General features: G+C 39.3%; 1 protein-coding gene across 1 annotated transcript; it reads left to right on the top strand.

The window, feature by feature from the left end:
- Window positions 1-4,529: 4,529 nt before the first annotated feature.
- ATP5MJ (ATP synthase membrane subunit j) lies at window positions 4,530-9,223 on the top strand. Its single transcript, XM_074908764.1, has 4 exons — window positions 4,530-4,682; window positions 6,257-6,380; window positions 8,138-8,158; window positions 9,027-9,223. Exons 2-4 carry the CDS (start codon window positions 6,257-6,259, stop codon window positions 9,050-9,052), a joined length of 171 nt encoding a protein of 56 aa, XP_074764865.1. The 5' UTR covers window positions 4,530-4,682; the 3' UTR covers window positions 9,053-9,223.
- The last annotated feature ends 6,446 nt before the right edge of the window (window positions 9,224-15,669 follow it).

The following is a 15,669-nucleotide window of genomic DNA, read 5'->3' as shown; positions in this document are numbered from 1 at the left end:
GCAGCTCCATTTATCCAGTCTCCACCACTAGTTTGCTCATTGCCACAGAGCTCATTTGCCCTGTGTTCCCCCATGTCCGCATGCCCAGATGTTCACAGTGGTTGTACCAAGGGGGGGGGGGTCGGCTACTGATGCCTTCGGCTTCCGCACATCCCCCTTGTCCCCCAGCCCTGCACTCACATGCAGCTTTTCCAGCTCCTGGCAGATTCTGTCCTCCCAGCAACAGGACGTCGAGGCCCAGCCTATGAAATGGTGTGGTGCTGAGACAGACAGCTGCCATCTTACACCACCCTGCCGCTCAGAGGTGGGGTAACGGTCTAACAGCAATGTCGAGACAAAATGGCTGACACAGTCCCTCACCGGCCTACATGATTTGCACAAGGTGATCTGGCGCTATACTGTTCCTTACACTAACCCAGCTGGTATTTCTGACATAGGCTGGCAGCCGACACAAACCACTCCAGTGACAGAAAGGTGAGCGGTAATAATTTCAAAGGCCAGCGTTGTCTCCCACATGCACAGGTGACAGGCAGAACAGCACGCCGTGTTTTCAGCCAAATTAGCTGGTTATAAAAAAGGGCTAACTCCATGCCTATGAAATGCAAGAAATCAAAGACAGAGAATAACCATTTTTTCCATGCTTCAGTGTTTTAATGTGAACCACAACTGTTTTGATAACAAAGAAGGATTTAATGATCTAAATTTCTTTTCATCTGGTTAAACGTGAACAGAGGAATTAAAAAGTTAATCAATGACCTATTTAAGGATCAGAATTCCAGCCTCAATTTCTGAGAACTATTATCTTTCCCTAACAAACTCAATTACTAATATGGCTGTTCTAAAGGTAATTCAAATAACAAGATAATCTTAAAAGCCTTGGGAAATGAGGCATCACTGGTAAAGGAAGAGAACACATTTACACCTCTTTTTCAGGGAGATGTGTTGCGTTTACATCCCATTAGACAATCTCAGTAACATTTTTGTAAAATATTAGTTATTATCCGTGCTTGTGTGCAGCAACACTCCTGTTATTGCAGTTGCTAATTTGGTATTAATGTTACACACTTTTACATACAAACTTAGACAAAACAAGTAGGAAAACAAGTCTCCATCAAAAAGCTTGAAATAAATATAAATAAGCATTTGAAAACTTTGAAATAATTTTGGTTTTGATTTTCCCAAGAAAAAACCCAAAAGTTTTGAAGGAAATATTAATAGACTATTACGCCACAAGCAGTCTCAACAAAAGTAAATTCTTTTGTTCTCAGCTCTTCAAACTCTTTCTTAAGAAGCCATTGAATAAAATCTAATCATTTCCTACTTGAATCTAAGCCTTCTCAAGATTCACATTTTGCAAAAACTCTCTAAATGTAAGCACATTCCCAGAACTGTGAAACAGAAGTGTATATGGAAACAAAAGACAACTAAGCAAACACACCTTCTTATACAGGTTTTCATTTTGTAGCAGCACACACATGCACCTACCATCTATGCTCAAAGTTTTTATACATGTTTAATGATGAGAAATTCTGTTCACGCTTACATAAATGGCTTTTAGGATGTATATCCCCTCTCTCTTTTTCTCAGATGGAAAAGAAAAAAGAAAAAAAAAAGTAAAGTAACTTCTCTCTGGTAACGCAACTGTCAAATGCGACAATTATTACTGCTAAGGCTTTTGACTGGAAAGGGATATCTATCTAACCAAAGATGAAGATTTGCCACTGCCTAGGCACACAAGGTTTGATGAGTCTTCCTAATTTCTTTTGTGTTACTTAGTATATTTCGGTGGCTTAGTACTCAGATGGGTTCAAGTGCCTCTTGTCAAACCCTTCCCTAGTATGCAGAAATGTTACCGGCACCTAAATAAACACTGAGAAGTCCCAGACATCTCGTACATACTGGGTTTAGAAATTACATTCACAGTAAATCACCTTAAAAAAAATGTAAAATTCTGCCCGGTCACGTCTGAAAAATTGTAACTACTTGCATAAAAACCAGGAGCTCTCAGTGAAGAGCTTGCTAATGGCAGCACTTTTACATTAAAGGATGAGAGATGATATTTTGATGTGCCAGTTTTGTCCTTTCCTTGAAGCAAAGACAGACTCTGCTGAACTGTCAGAATATCTGCTATTTAGATGATAGGCGAGAGGTTCATTCTTCCTCAGAAAACAACATGCACCCTTTAAGAGAGTTCCTGAAACACAGCGCCCCATACTGCTGTACATCATACAGAGGAAATAAAAGACCCTAGCTCTAGACTGTACCTCCAGCTAATTTTTAAAAGGAATTTAGTATATGGAAGTGCACACAAAATACTTTTGTATAGTGACTACAGATACACTATCCAAACCTGACCTAATTACAAAGATTACTATGCACTGCCTCAACACCTTCCAGTTTAGGCAGCATCCAAGGGAAAGTATTTTTTGTTTTCAATATCCAGACACTAGCGAAAACCAAATGTACCCGGCTGCTATGAAAATATGCATACAGTTCTTTTCCTCAGCTGTAAACTCTACCATCTTAGAATAAAGCAACAAGGAGTGACATGCCAGTATACCTTGCACTAGCTTCACCCTGGTTAAGTTAATGCTTCAGATAAGTCACAAGAGCAACGAACATACATGCTTTGGTTATAAAACACATAGCAGTTGATTCTGGAAAACAGACTGTCAACTACTGCTCAGACAACACAGAAGTTCCTACAGGGAAGCAAACAGAAAGATTCAGTTTGAAAATAACCAAAACCATCTGCTCTAAGGGAGATTGCAGTATCTCAATAAGTATCTGGATAAGAATATCAGAAGAAAGAAGATATAAGAAATAAGTCAGTTTTTCACAAAACTTGTATCATAAGTAAAAAATTAAATTTACCAACAAAGGCACAGGGTAAGATACACCCACTTACTAAATTTATTTATTTACAAACTTTGGTATAAATGAAAAGCACTTAGTTACAAATAACATATGAAATTACTGGTCAAATAATTTATGTACTGTAAGATAACTACTTGATATTCAAGGATCAGCCACTGAAAACAACATGATAAAAACCAGCAATACCGTTAAAGGACTATGAGGGGAAAAAAGTATCAGCCCAAATAATCAGTGTTGCTCACTGATTTAATAGTGGGTAAATAGGTAAAAACATAGTCTGTGAGAATATTATTCCCTAACAAACAAGTAAATTGACTCATGAATCCCATTTTATTTGTCACTTGCCACTGCCAAAATACCTAATCTACACACCTGAATCAGAATAAACCAGGTCTTTTCTAACACTGTTCCACAGTTTTTCCAACGGCACTTGCTGCAACTGCACACCAACGCTATATAGAAAGCAAATCCCACATGTAGCATGTCTAGTGAAGATCAAGCCAACAGAGGTAAGCTGCAAATCAGAAAACAAGTATTAAACACACAATACCCACACCTGGACTACAGTTCTTAAGGCTGGAACCCGAGAACCGCACCAGCCCAAGCCCACGCTGAGCGGGGGAGCCTGAGGGGGTAATCCAGACCCGAGGGAAACACCCGGCACACCGGGGCCAAGGGCAGAGACACACAAGATGGGAAGCCCCCGGTGCCCGCACTGACGGCCCTTCGCCCCGGGTGTGCGGAGCATCTCCCGGCCGCCAAGCACAGAGGCGGAGTGTCCCCCACTCACCCCGCAGCTGCTAACGGCTCCCGTGCGGCGAGGGGGCGGGCGGACGGACTTTGCAGGGCGCCAGCCTGCGGCTCCTCGCCCAAGGCCTTGGCGGCGGTGAGAGCTCCGCCGGTGGTGCGCCCGCCGCCGCTCCGCTCGGCTGGTTCCTGCCGCAGCATGATGGCGGCGCTCCCGCCACGCGGCTCGCGCCTCGGCTCCCGCCACCCACCTCCTTCCCGGCCCCGCCCCCGGCACGTGACCCGGCGGGAAGGCGCCTCGTTCTGGCGGCGCGGCCGGGCCGGCGGGCCCTGCCAGCCTCCTGTTCGCCTCTCAGGATAAGGCTCTCCCCTCTCAGCCGCGGGCGGCGCGGCGCAGCCGGTTTACCCCTCACAGCCGCAGGACATTGACCCAAGAGCTGCCCCGGAATCCCAGTCGCCCCGTCCTTCCCCTCGCCTGGAGGAAGTGGCCCACAGGCATGTAGATGCCTCAGCCCCCCTGAATCTGACCCAGCGGGTGCCCCCCGGTCCTGCGGGACAAGCTGTTCTTTAAGCGACGCGCTACATAAAGACTCAGGACGGGCCCTTCCCGGCATTGTCCTCGCGCAGGACGCTGCTGTGCTCCCTTCTCAGGAAGCAGGAGTGAGGTGCAGAACGGGCAAAAACACTGCGGTGAGAGGGGCCCTGGGACGGCCTGTGGTTTTCTACAGCGACATGAACTCTGTGAGGGCCAGGCAAAGCCCTGGAGCGGCCGGGGACGTGACGGGACTGACAGGCTGAGGGTGGCTGCTCCCCCCGCGCACCCAGGCCGTGAGGAGCGGCAGCGGGGCGCGGAGCTCGGCCTGGCCGGTCGAAGCCGGGGCGCGCACGGCGCGCTCGTCCTCCGCAGCCGTAGGGGGCGCTGCGCGGTGGCGGCGCCTCTCTCGGACCGATGACTCCTCTCGTTGGCGCGCCCTTTCCCGGCACCCCCCGCGGCGGTAGCGGAGGCCGTCCCCGCTCGGTGACCTTCGCCGGCAGCTCGCGCGCGCCCAGCTCTAACGGTGGGTTTCGGCCCAAGCGAGGCCTTGTCGGTTGTTGGGGGGACTCGCTCAGGATGTGTCGGGGAGGCAGCTGTGGTTCAGCCTGGGAAAGGAGCGGGGGGTGAGGAGGCGCGGCCAGCGGCGTTCGAACTCTGCCGTTACAGGCGGAAGGGCCTGTGGGTCAGGTCCTGGGCGGGCGGCAGGTTCCCGGGACTGCGGTGGGGTCATAGCGGGGAGATCAGTGAGAAAACAGATTTTGTTGTTCCGGATAGATTTCAGAAAAAAGGCCTGAACGACGTCGCACCCTTGGGGAAAGGTCTCTGCCGGGTTTTAGCAGGGTGTTAATTAGAAATAACATTGCTTGGTCTCTGTTTCGTAGTGGTGGGAAAATCCTTTCTATTCAGTCTCGTTGTTAGTATGTCTTGATATTTTGCTATAACAGAATGATTATGGCACTGTTCCTCAGGAACTACAAATAGTGGAAATTTTGGGGGAGGTGCAGTGTACTTAATAGTATTGGTGAAAGCACAACAGTTTCAGGAAATTGTCCACAATAATAAACTTGATTTAAATGTCTGTCCATAATCAAAGATAAGTGTGGGTTTGTCTACAGTTATAGATTAATTACCATAAAGATGCTTTCAGTCTTTAAGCAGCACCTAGATTTTTTCAGTTTTGACATCAGCTACCCTTGCATCCCTATCCCTTTGATTCTTGCCAGAGGGTGCTTTACATTTAGTAATGGCAAGTAAGTAAGTAAGCGTTATCTCATAGAAGTTTTAAATATGCTTTTTTTTCCTGGAGCTCTGGTTTGCCATATACTGTCCAGATGTATACATAGCTGACTTTATCGGGTTGCATTAAGTAGTGACTTTAACGGGGTGAAGTGCTCAATCTAAGACACCAGAACATGTAGTATTGCAGTGCAGTGTAGTGCAAATGTGTACTAATGTGTTGTGTGGGAGTTAGGGTAAGCTTTATTTTAGAACATTTACAGATTTTTGTTTGTCTAACAAAGCTGCAAAGAAGGAAAAAAGCACTGATACACTTCTTGCTCTTGGGGCATATCTTGGAAGTAAAATATTAATGATAAACATTAATTCAGTAGCTTAACATCATTTATTTTGCTATTTGGAGTAGAAATTACCATGTTAGGAGAGACGCCTTACCTTTGGGGGAGGGAAGGAAACTAACTTGGTAGTGCAAGGAAGGAGCTTTTCTAGCTTGTCTGGAACAAGGCTTTCCTCCTGAGAGAATCTGAAAACATTTTTAAAAAGCTGTCACTGATAGGGAGAGAGGAGCTGCTCTGTAAATGCTCTGTTGAGTCATCTTTGGATCCCTTAATCAGCTGTAATTTATTATTGTTTATTGTCTTAGCCCACAAATTGTAACCTTAACTCTGAATTTTCATTGTTTTGCTTTGGAATAAGTACTTTTGCATGTTTGGGGACTTTTTTCTAACCTGTAAACTGCTGCTTATATATATTAGGAGTATGTATATACATAAGTATATATATGTGCATATATAGTAAAAATACAGCAGGTAAGAATACAGTCGCACAACTCACCATGGCAAAACTTATTATCATTTTCAGATGGTGCAGACCATGCTTCCAAAGTCACTGAGAGCCATGAAATTCTACTTCACTACCGTGTACCAAGAAATATGGGTTGGTGTAGCAATAACAGCTTATGTCTACTACAAAATTTCATATGGGGGTAAGTTACACATTATAGTCTTCATTAGCTGTTACTTGATAAGGTCTATAGGTGAGACTATCCTTAACAACTAGAAATGTCATTGAAAATATCCAATAAGAAATTAACACTCTTGCTTAAGGCCAGTTTTAACATGCTCAGTGTAGAAGGTGCACTAACAAAAATACTCAAAATACCAACGTAACTGTGCCTACATTATGAAGATTGGGTAACATAGGAATTGGTTTTAAAAACACACATCTTAACTTGCACGTATAGACAGAGGCTTCTTCTGTAGATTTGTACTGAAGGGGAATGTAAGACTGTTCTGAACCAGAACTTATGATTAGAAATTTTTTAAGAATCCTTATGTTTTTGAGTTTTTGCTCAAGATGTACAAAAAAAATACAGTTCTGAAAAGGTTTTCCCATGTGAACTTGTGGAAGTTAAAGCACTTAGTTTATTTTGGGCTGATACACCTCAAAATGTGAGGTACATTACTGAACGTTAAAATGTGTGTTACATGGTGATAACGGATCACTTAGAGGAAGAAAGAGAACATCTAATGTAAAAATAAGTGTGCCAGGTCCCTCAAAGCAGAACAGTGCAATTGATTATGGTGTCCTAAAGGTCCTGTTCTTCAATTTAGACTATGCTGAAAAAATTCCAAGTCAAACCCTTTATGAGCTGTCATGAACAACAAAACGTTACAAGCTGTAGACAGACTTGACAGGGAAAGGAACCCCTTGCTGTGGGAACTGCTGAGTGATGTTACCCCACCATCTCTCTAGCTTTGTCAAATAACTTGTTGCATGTCCAAAACGGTTATGCTACACTTACAAGCTTAAGTAAATATAAGCAGTTGAACAGAGGGAGAGATAAAAAATAAACTTTTGCTTTAACTTCTATAATTTCAAGGACAATTCAAAATTCGCAGACTGCTTCAAGTTTGTGGTCGTGTCATGCTACTTTTATTTTCATTTATGATTTAGATAATAGATGTGGTTGTGTAGGGTTTTGAGGGCCAAAACCTTGATATGGGGGAACTGTATGGTAAGCATTATTTTAAAGTGAAAATAGCTTTTATTAGCTGTAGCCCTTCCCACAGTTCGGGGAACAGTTTTGCAAATACATAACGTTTATAGAAGAGCATGTCGTAGAGTAACTTAGATTGGAAGGGACCTCCTGAGCTCACCTTGTCCAAACTGTTGCTTAAAAGTAGTTAGATCAGGTTGCTCATGGCCTTATTCATAACTCAAATTAATATTTCCAAGGGTGGAGATTGCACAACCTCTTATGCAAGTCTTATGAAGAATTTTTTCCATCTATTTTTGTCTGATCACTGTGAATCAGTATTTTAGGAGAGTAATTACAGTGGGAATGTAAAATAAGCTATTTTACCTACAAAAGAAGATTTTAAAGCAAACTATATTCTTAACACTTAAGTTTACATACATATAGTACATATATATATAGCCATATATTATGTAAAATAGTACCATTCTGTATAAGTTTCTTTTGAATTACAGTAGGAGTCTTCATGGCTACAATTTCTAAATGCATGGAGTCGTGGTTAATTAAAAGCAAACGACTTTTTAAAAAATCAGTGTAACATTTACTGACATGTACCATGGGAAGTACGTGTTGTACACTTTTAAAATCTTGTTCAAGCTAAATTGGCAAATCATAAGTAGTATAATCTAATTGAAGTTTATCTGCAAAAAAAGGAAATATTTTTTTTAAATGTCATTGTTCAGCTTGTTTTTTTCTTTTTTCAGGCAAAAAAGCAGTGGCAGATAGTAAGTATTAAATATCTAATACCCTATTGTATTTTTTGAAAGAGTGCAGTAAAAATTAGCTCAGCATGTTTTACATAAGTTTGGGGTTTACATTATGGATTTAGAAAATGTTTAAAGACTCCTTCAAAATGTGTAGTTTTGGTTATATTGATGGTTAGAAACATCTGTGAATCTGCACAGATGCTACCTTGGTCTTAAATTGTCCTTTGTATAGGCTTTAGGAGTAGAATGGAAGTTGTATGCTGTGATTGAGCAGGGAGGAATTCTTTTAAATAACAGTAACAGCTACTTAATGAAATTACTTAAATCAGCATGATCTCAAGGGTAGGTGCTGTTGCAGCTGTCAAGAAACTTAAGTTGTTTAAACTTGTATTTTGAATTTGTATTTTTGTATCTTCTATAAAGTAGTGTTTTGATATTTATGGACAGCTTCTGACATCACATTGGAATTGATAACTTTCCATGAGCTGCTGTATCTCAGTTAACTTTCTGCACTGTGATAGACCCCATTTGCTCCCAGTTGAATTTGTATATGCAAACACATTTTAAAATGTGTAATTAGTGAAAATACTGTCCAGTAGACTTAAGGATAATAGCATATATAAATTTTAATACAGAAAGAACCATACCAAAACTGAGGAAGAATGGATGCTTGCATATGAGTGCTTTAAAACTTGCAAAAGAGGATTTTTAGTGTTGGCCAAGTTTATGTACGTAGTTTGAGGATTTTGTTTTATTTGACAGAGAGTTGAATTTGCCAGTTCTTGTGCTCAGGTGTGGATACAGTTGTCTGTTCTAGGTTCTGAACTACATTCCTGAATTGATTTGCTCTACTGTTTGAACAGTCTAAATCATGTTTTTGTTTCAGAGTCCTCTGGTGCTGGCCATCATTAAAGACCTCTTCTCTTCTTGGAGTATGCGCTTGGTGGTTCGTCATCTTTACTGTAAATGAAGCAAGTTACAACCATAGGGAATTGAATTCTAAAACTGTACTTTATCCATCTGCTGTAATTACAGGAAGAATAGATCCATTGAGTAACAAAGAATTAAACATGTTGGACAAAGTATGCTGGAGCATGTCAACCTCATTTTTAGAATAAGCATTTTTTGTTTTCTACAGTTCTTCCAAGATCCATGTTAAACTTGTTCAATAGTGCTTTGAAAAGGACCAAATTTCTGTAACTAAACTTAATAGAATCAGCCAACGTTTCTTAAAATAGTATTAAACCTCTTGTGATACCTTTTTTTGGCTAGAACTTTTGAAATACTCCATTAACTTCTAAGATGTCATTTAATAGTATGCCAAGTTTGAGAACTTCTCAGCTTTTTGTCAAATTGTGGTGCAATAATTAAGGGTACAAAGTTCTTTTTAAAACATTACATTTTCTTTAAAGAGTTTTCAGTTCTGCAAGGTCTAAAAGCAAAGGTGTACTGTTATTAAAACACCATGCAAAATGTTTACAGAGGTTTTTAAAAAGTGTATTATTGGCAACTATCTTTATTTTGTCTTTCATATTCAGTAGCGGTAAGGAATTAATCTAAAAGGCTCTTTAGTCAGAAATTTTGCAATGGAGTAAGTAATAACATGCCCAGATTTTATGAGAAAATTATTACTACATGGGCCCTTTTGCACTGTGGCAGCAGTTAATATAAGCATAAACAAACATTTAACTGACTTTAAAAGTTTTCATTTTTACTGAAAATTCAGATGTAAGATATGTATTACTAGGATGGGTTGTTACTGGGTTTTGCAGATAGCTGTTAAAGTAACTCCATAGCTAGTATTATATTTTGGAGACTCTAGGAACCTACACTATCTTAAAAAAAACAGAACTGTACATGCTGAATTCTGTACCAGGGATCCATAGCGTATAAAACCAAAATTGGACTTCATGTCATGTTTTGTTTAATTTTAGCCTAATCTGCTTTTGAGAAGATTAAGAGGCTTAGGTAATTTTAATGACTTAATGCTTACGTACATCTTTTTAACTACTTCACTGAAACATCTTAAATCTTTCAGCTTGATTAAAATTTTGCTTTTCATTCTCTCTGACTGCAGTATCTGGCCATAACTTAAATATTTGTATTTGAGTAACGAGGAGCTAGATAACCTTACCTGCTGATGGCAAGCATTCCAAACACTGTTGCCTTTAATTTCTTCAAAATCTATACTTCTGGTTAAGCCTAATAGCTGTACCTACTATGAGTAGAGTAATATTACCAGTCATATTTCTGTGAAAGCTTTTTTAAAAAAGGCGGGTATTGCATTACTCAGTTTGAAATGGTGACATCTATCTTTCATGCATTCTTGACGTTTCTTCCACCTTCCAGAGTTTTCCTCCTTGTTGCATATTCCCTTGATGCATTTTAGCTGATTCTTTCATCACTTTCATCATCATTTCTGTATGGGTTTTTCAGTACTTCCTCACTGCAGAAGAATGAGAAGTAGAAAGAACTCACTATTTGTTTCTTTACATAAAACCAAAAGCATCCAGAAGAAGGGAACAGAATAAAAACTACAAGAAAATGGCACTTCAAATGAACAGATATTAGGCCAGTGGTGACTACCGGGTGAGTCAGTGTTGTGGTATAGTTAATAAGTGGTTCAGATTTAAAATTCATGCCAGGTGAAGAGCTATACATGCATTTGTAATGCAAATTTATGATCAGTAGGTTATAGTTCCTAAGATACTACACATACTTCAAATGACGTGCTTTAGCAATTTTCAATTATAGAGCTAAGGAAAACAAGCTAGGGAAAAAACATTAATCACTGCAGGATTTGCTTCACCTTAGCTAGAACCTAGTACACTGGGACGGAGCTACATCAACATGCTGTCTGATCTCTTAGATGTTAACTGAAAACAAGAGGAGCTTCTGCTAACCTGCCCTTGGAGCACTGTTAACTGCACTTTTAGGTAAACTTACGTACTAAAACTCTTAACACTTCTTTATATCTGACTTGCTTGATTTTCTAGTAGGGAAAGAAAATACATATGGACAGCAATGTCTCAGTTATGAAAACTACACTTTCTACTGAAATAATGCTATCTGCAGCAACTGGTTCTTCCATTAGTGCATCTGTTGGAAATTTCTGTGAAGGTTACAAAATACTCCTGTTTCAGATTTTTACTTAACACACAAATCTCTACAAAAGACGAGTAAAACTGGTATTTATGTTTAAATAGATTTTTTTTTTTAATTTCTTGAGTAGGATACAGAAGGAATAAATTAACTTTTAGTCAGTGGCTTGACTCCAAAGCAGAAATCAACACACCCATAATGTGTAACACCTGTAGTACTATATATACTTTCTGCTTCTCTGTGCTGAAGCATACTATAAACAACCATAGAGGAAAGTTAGCTAAGGTGGTTTAAGTGCCATTTCTTATTTACAGTGAGGTGTGGAAGGAATAATCATTTTCTTTGCAGCAGTGGCATCTGGAGTGTAACACTAGGTAGAGAAGCATTGCAAAGGAGTACCCTTGAAGGGAGTACTTACTTTGCAGTATGTGCCTTTTTTCCTAATTTAGGGAAGGTGATTTCTAAAGCTAACTTTAAAAGTTTTTTTGTTCCAGGTAGGTGTCTATATAGACAAGCCTCAGCTCCTGAACAAACCCATTTTTTATGCAAATGACTAAGATCAGGAATTTAATCCATGGAGGTAATACACATCATGATTCACAATTAAACACTGGTGGGGGAAATGTTTACTGCTCATTGATGGATCATGCTGTCTCCCTTTAGCTGCTGCCTCTTTATATTACTGACATTTCAAAAACAAGAGGATTACATTTAAACTTTGTGTAGTAAAATAGTTCAGCAACTGCATTTTTAATTTCCTGCCTGTGATAAGGCATTGGCAACGATAAATTGACTGTTTACTACATTTGCAATGTTAGTAGAACAACAAACTCCTATACAAACTCCTATTCAGTTACTGCAGTGCCATCTTGACCAAGTTTTGCTGTGGCATTGGTAATTCTCTTTTTAAATCAATACAGAATGTGAAAGCTCTGCAGTAGGGAGCTGTATTAATAATGACAATACTAATGCAAGATATGGTCTTCTGAGATTACTTCTATTATTTGCCCCTCCATGCTGGACCAGGATTTCTCATTGTGGAGCTCTGAGATTCTAGAACACTTTCAACTGCTGTCCTACAATTAGAAATCTCAAGAGTATCCCCTGTATCCTAATCAAGTATTATGGAATAGTCCAGGGGAGGAGCAAAATACAGTCGGGGCTAAAGAAGCATTAGTCACAGGGCCCAACCTAGTTAACTTCCTTAATGGTTAACTTGGACAAAACCCCAAATGTGTATTCGTGTTAATTGGGAGGATGAGTAAAGTTGCAGGAAATTATCTAAAGTATCTAAAATAGCTGAACTGGTCTCCTATTTATCTGAATCATGATAGCAAAACAGTTTGTGGTACAAATAGATCCTGATACCGAGCTGGTATGTACACGTGTATTGTACTCAGTCCTCAAGGAAGGAAAAGTATCAGGTGCTTGTTAGGTGATTATATGTGACATCACCACCAGATGGCTGAAATGGTATTGAGGAAATTAATGTGTGAAATCTCTATTGTTTCATTCATGGAAATCTGTAAAGCTACTAGGAACGAAAGAATAGTAAAATGGAGATTCCCCGAGGCATTAAATATGTTGGTTAACCATTTGGTAAATGGGGAGGAACAAGAAGTGACAAGACAGTACTTGAACAGCAAGTGCTTTGTACTATAATTCCATGACCTTTAGCAACTAACACTTAGCAGCTAATATTCTCTTTAAGAATATAAAGCCATGTGACTCTGATTTGGTAATTCATGAAGAACTTGTAAACAAGAAATTCCTGTAGTCTACTTCAGTGCTGCAGGCAAGCTACTTGGAAACAATTACTGTAACTCAGAATGAACTGACCACCACAAGAATGGAGTATTTGGAAGTTTTAATTAAATTCTGCTAAGGATACTATGATGCCTTTGACTGTGGTTTAACAGTATGAGTACTCTGGCAGCTACACCAGCTTGTGGAGTTTCCATCCTTACACCACAGCGCCTTACTTTTCATAGTTGTGCGGATACAACTATCTGTGAATCTGATCAGGCATTTTTTCATAATTTTAGGGTTTTTTTCCCCTCTAAAAAAAGAAGCACTCAGGCTTTTTTCAGTTTTATTGTGGGTCCATCTTCTGATCTCATTTACAGCAAAGATGCTTTGTAACTTGCATTACAGCACAATAGCGTTAGGGTTTTTGCAGAAAAGGGGCAGAAGAATCAGAATATCTAGCTTCCCCTTCCCTCACAGTAATTTAATGCAAGTTTCCTCCTCATACCCAGCTACGCACATAATCAAGGTACTGTCTCTCCTGCAAGAACTATCATCAACACTCACAGGAATACAAAGAATGCAGAACTCCACCCTGTATACAAATCAGAAGTGTCAGCTTGTGCTTCATCAAAAAGGCAGAACCTTGCTTCATTCCTGTGACAGCACATCGCTTTCTCAAGTTTATAGTATCAATTAATTGGGACAAATGAACAAACAAGTGCGGAACAGGGAGAACAACTGTACCACAATATCCTAATGCTCAATACTTGCAGGAAGAATACTTTTAGTAATAAAGGATAAACTTGGTAGTGGTTCTTCAAGTCATATTGTCAGTTGTCAAATGAAAATGCATTTTTAATTACTATGACCTTCAAAAACCTAAAGTAACTTTTTAATTGATGTGATCTTTAACTGTTTTGTATCTGTATCATAACTAACTTCAGCTATCTGCTGGAACAGACAATAGAGATTTCTTCAGAGCTAATGAAGTGTGTTTGCTAGGAAATGATAATAGGGATTATGTGGGTGGTAGAACTAACAGCAGTATACTGAATGAATCCCATCTGTGATGACTACTTCTGCCTACACAGATTTTTCCTGCAGTATCAGTTGTAGTCTTCATTTCTTGTTTTAACCTGTTTGTTCAGCATGCTTTTGATAGTATTAAAAATTGCTGTAATTAATGGGGAATTTTTTAGGTATGAAGTAGAAACTATTGTGAGATACTTCATATGGAATGCTATATAAACAAGCAAAATGGCAACAACTAAACTTAATAGAACCATAGTATTATGAGAGAAAAAAAAGAGGGATTAAGAAAATGGATCAGAAAGTGAACAAGCAATTGATACAAGACAAGAATACATGGAAGGATACCCTTTTTTTTATGGGGTCTAATCACTTTATATATATAGAGGAGTGTCAAGCTATACTTTTTTGCAGCACTAGTATTGACTCTTTACTCTTGATGCTTCAGGTACACCTTTTAATTTAGTGTACTCGTACAGAAAAATAGCCTTAAGTTCTCTTATACCTGACATTATAATTCACTCCTTATGTTGTATTCCATGTATCATAGCACATACAGATTGAAAATTGTTTTGGGCCCAGTTAGGACCTCAAGACACTTCTTTAAATAATTAGCAAAAATTTAAGGCATTTCTTTCAGTAAGAATTGGAGTCATACCAGTTTTAACAAAGGATCTGACTCGTTTCAGTAAACATAAATAATTTTCAGCATGCTTTGATTTAGTTCATTCTTTTGCAGTAACGCAACTGGAAAGGGAATTTTGCCAAAAATATCTTTACTTTCAGATTATGTATTCTTATTAATGCCAACTATCACACCTCTTTTTAAATTAAGGCTACTAATTGAAACATACTCAGGCCTGTCTAGAAGGACAGAAACAGAGGCGAGAAAAAAAATTGTGTAGAACTTTCACATAGCAATTAGAAGAACAAGATAAAAGATTGAAGTTACTTTACCTTGTGCTGTAGCTTGTCCATTTATAGAACAGAAATACTGGTTTTGAATGCGAGACATAAGCAGTAGACAAACCTTTAAAGTAGCATCTAATCATCCCCAAGCAAGTAGGTTATTATTGTGTATACTCCTCCATGATGAACACACTCCTTGCCAGTCTTTCAAATCTTCTGAGGTTCAGCTGCCTATTATATCTTCTTTGAATAAATCAACCTAAAATAGATTCTAAACACATACCAGTGATACATTTTCTGCTGTCACTATTTCTAGGGCTTTTCACAGAATCATTTTCAATAGGGTTCCACCAATGCCTTTTACAATTCATCTCTCTTTACTGCTGACATTCTTCTGTTTATGCCACTAAGAATTGCAATAAACTTGCCATAGGGTCACAACAATAAAAATAAAAATTATTCAGAAATTGGTTTCTGGAATATTACAAACCAAGGCACTTAGAGGCTAAATCAACTTGTCTCATGAATGTTCCCAGGACTAGAACACCATTACTTTACCTGGAAAAGGAATATTTATACAAAGAAAGGATGAACCTTAAGCATCAGTAAGGCAGAAAAACAGTGGTTTTATTTATCACATGGAAAAAACATCATTGTAAATGTCTTACATTACATCTGCTGGTCAGATTACTTGAGTGCAGCTGCTCTTCTATAAAAATACACTGTTAAAGTCTGTGATG

The sequence above is a fragment of the Athene noctua genome, chromosome 6 (assembly GCF_965140245.1).
Source record: "Athene noctua chromosome 6, bAthNoc1.hap1.1, whole genome shotgun sequence".
Classification (NCBI taxonomy): Eukaryota; Metazoa; Chordata; class Aves; order Strigiformes; family Strigidae; genus Athene; species Athene noctua.
Note: the sequence above shows the minus strand (reverse complement) of the source record. Positions and strands in the feature narration are given on the sequence as shown.

Bases quoted from the DNA above. Each gene is read 5' to 3' on its own strand.
- ATP5MJ (XM_074908764.1), top strand. From the start codon at position 6,257: ATGGTGCAGACCATGCTTCCAAAGTCACTGAGAGCCATGAAATTCTAC. The intron at 6,381-8,137 runs GTAAGTTACACA...TTCTTTTTTCAG, and splicing joins CTACAAAATTTCATATGGGG to GCAAAAAAGCAGTGGCAGAT. The intron at 8,159-9,026 runs GTAAGTATTAAA...TTTTTGTTTCAG, and splicing joins CAAAAAAGCAGTGGCAGATA to AGTCCTCTGGTGCTGGCCAT.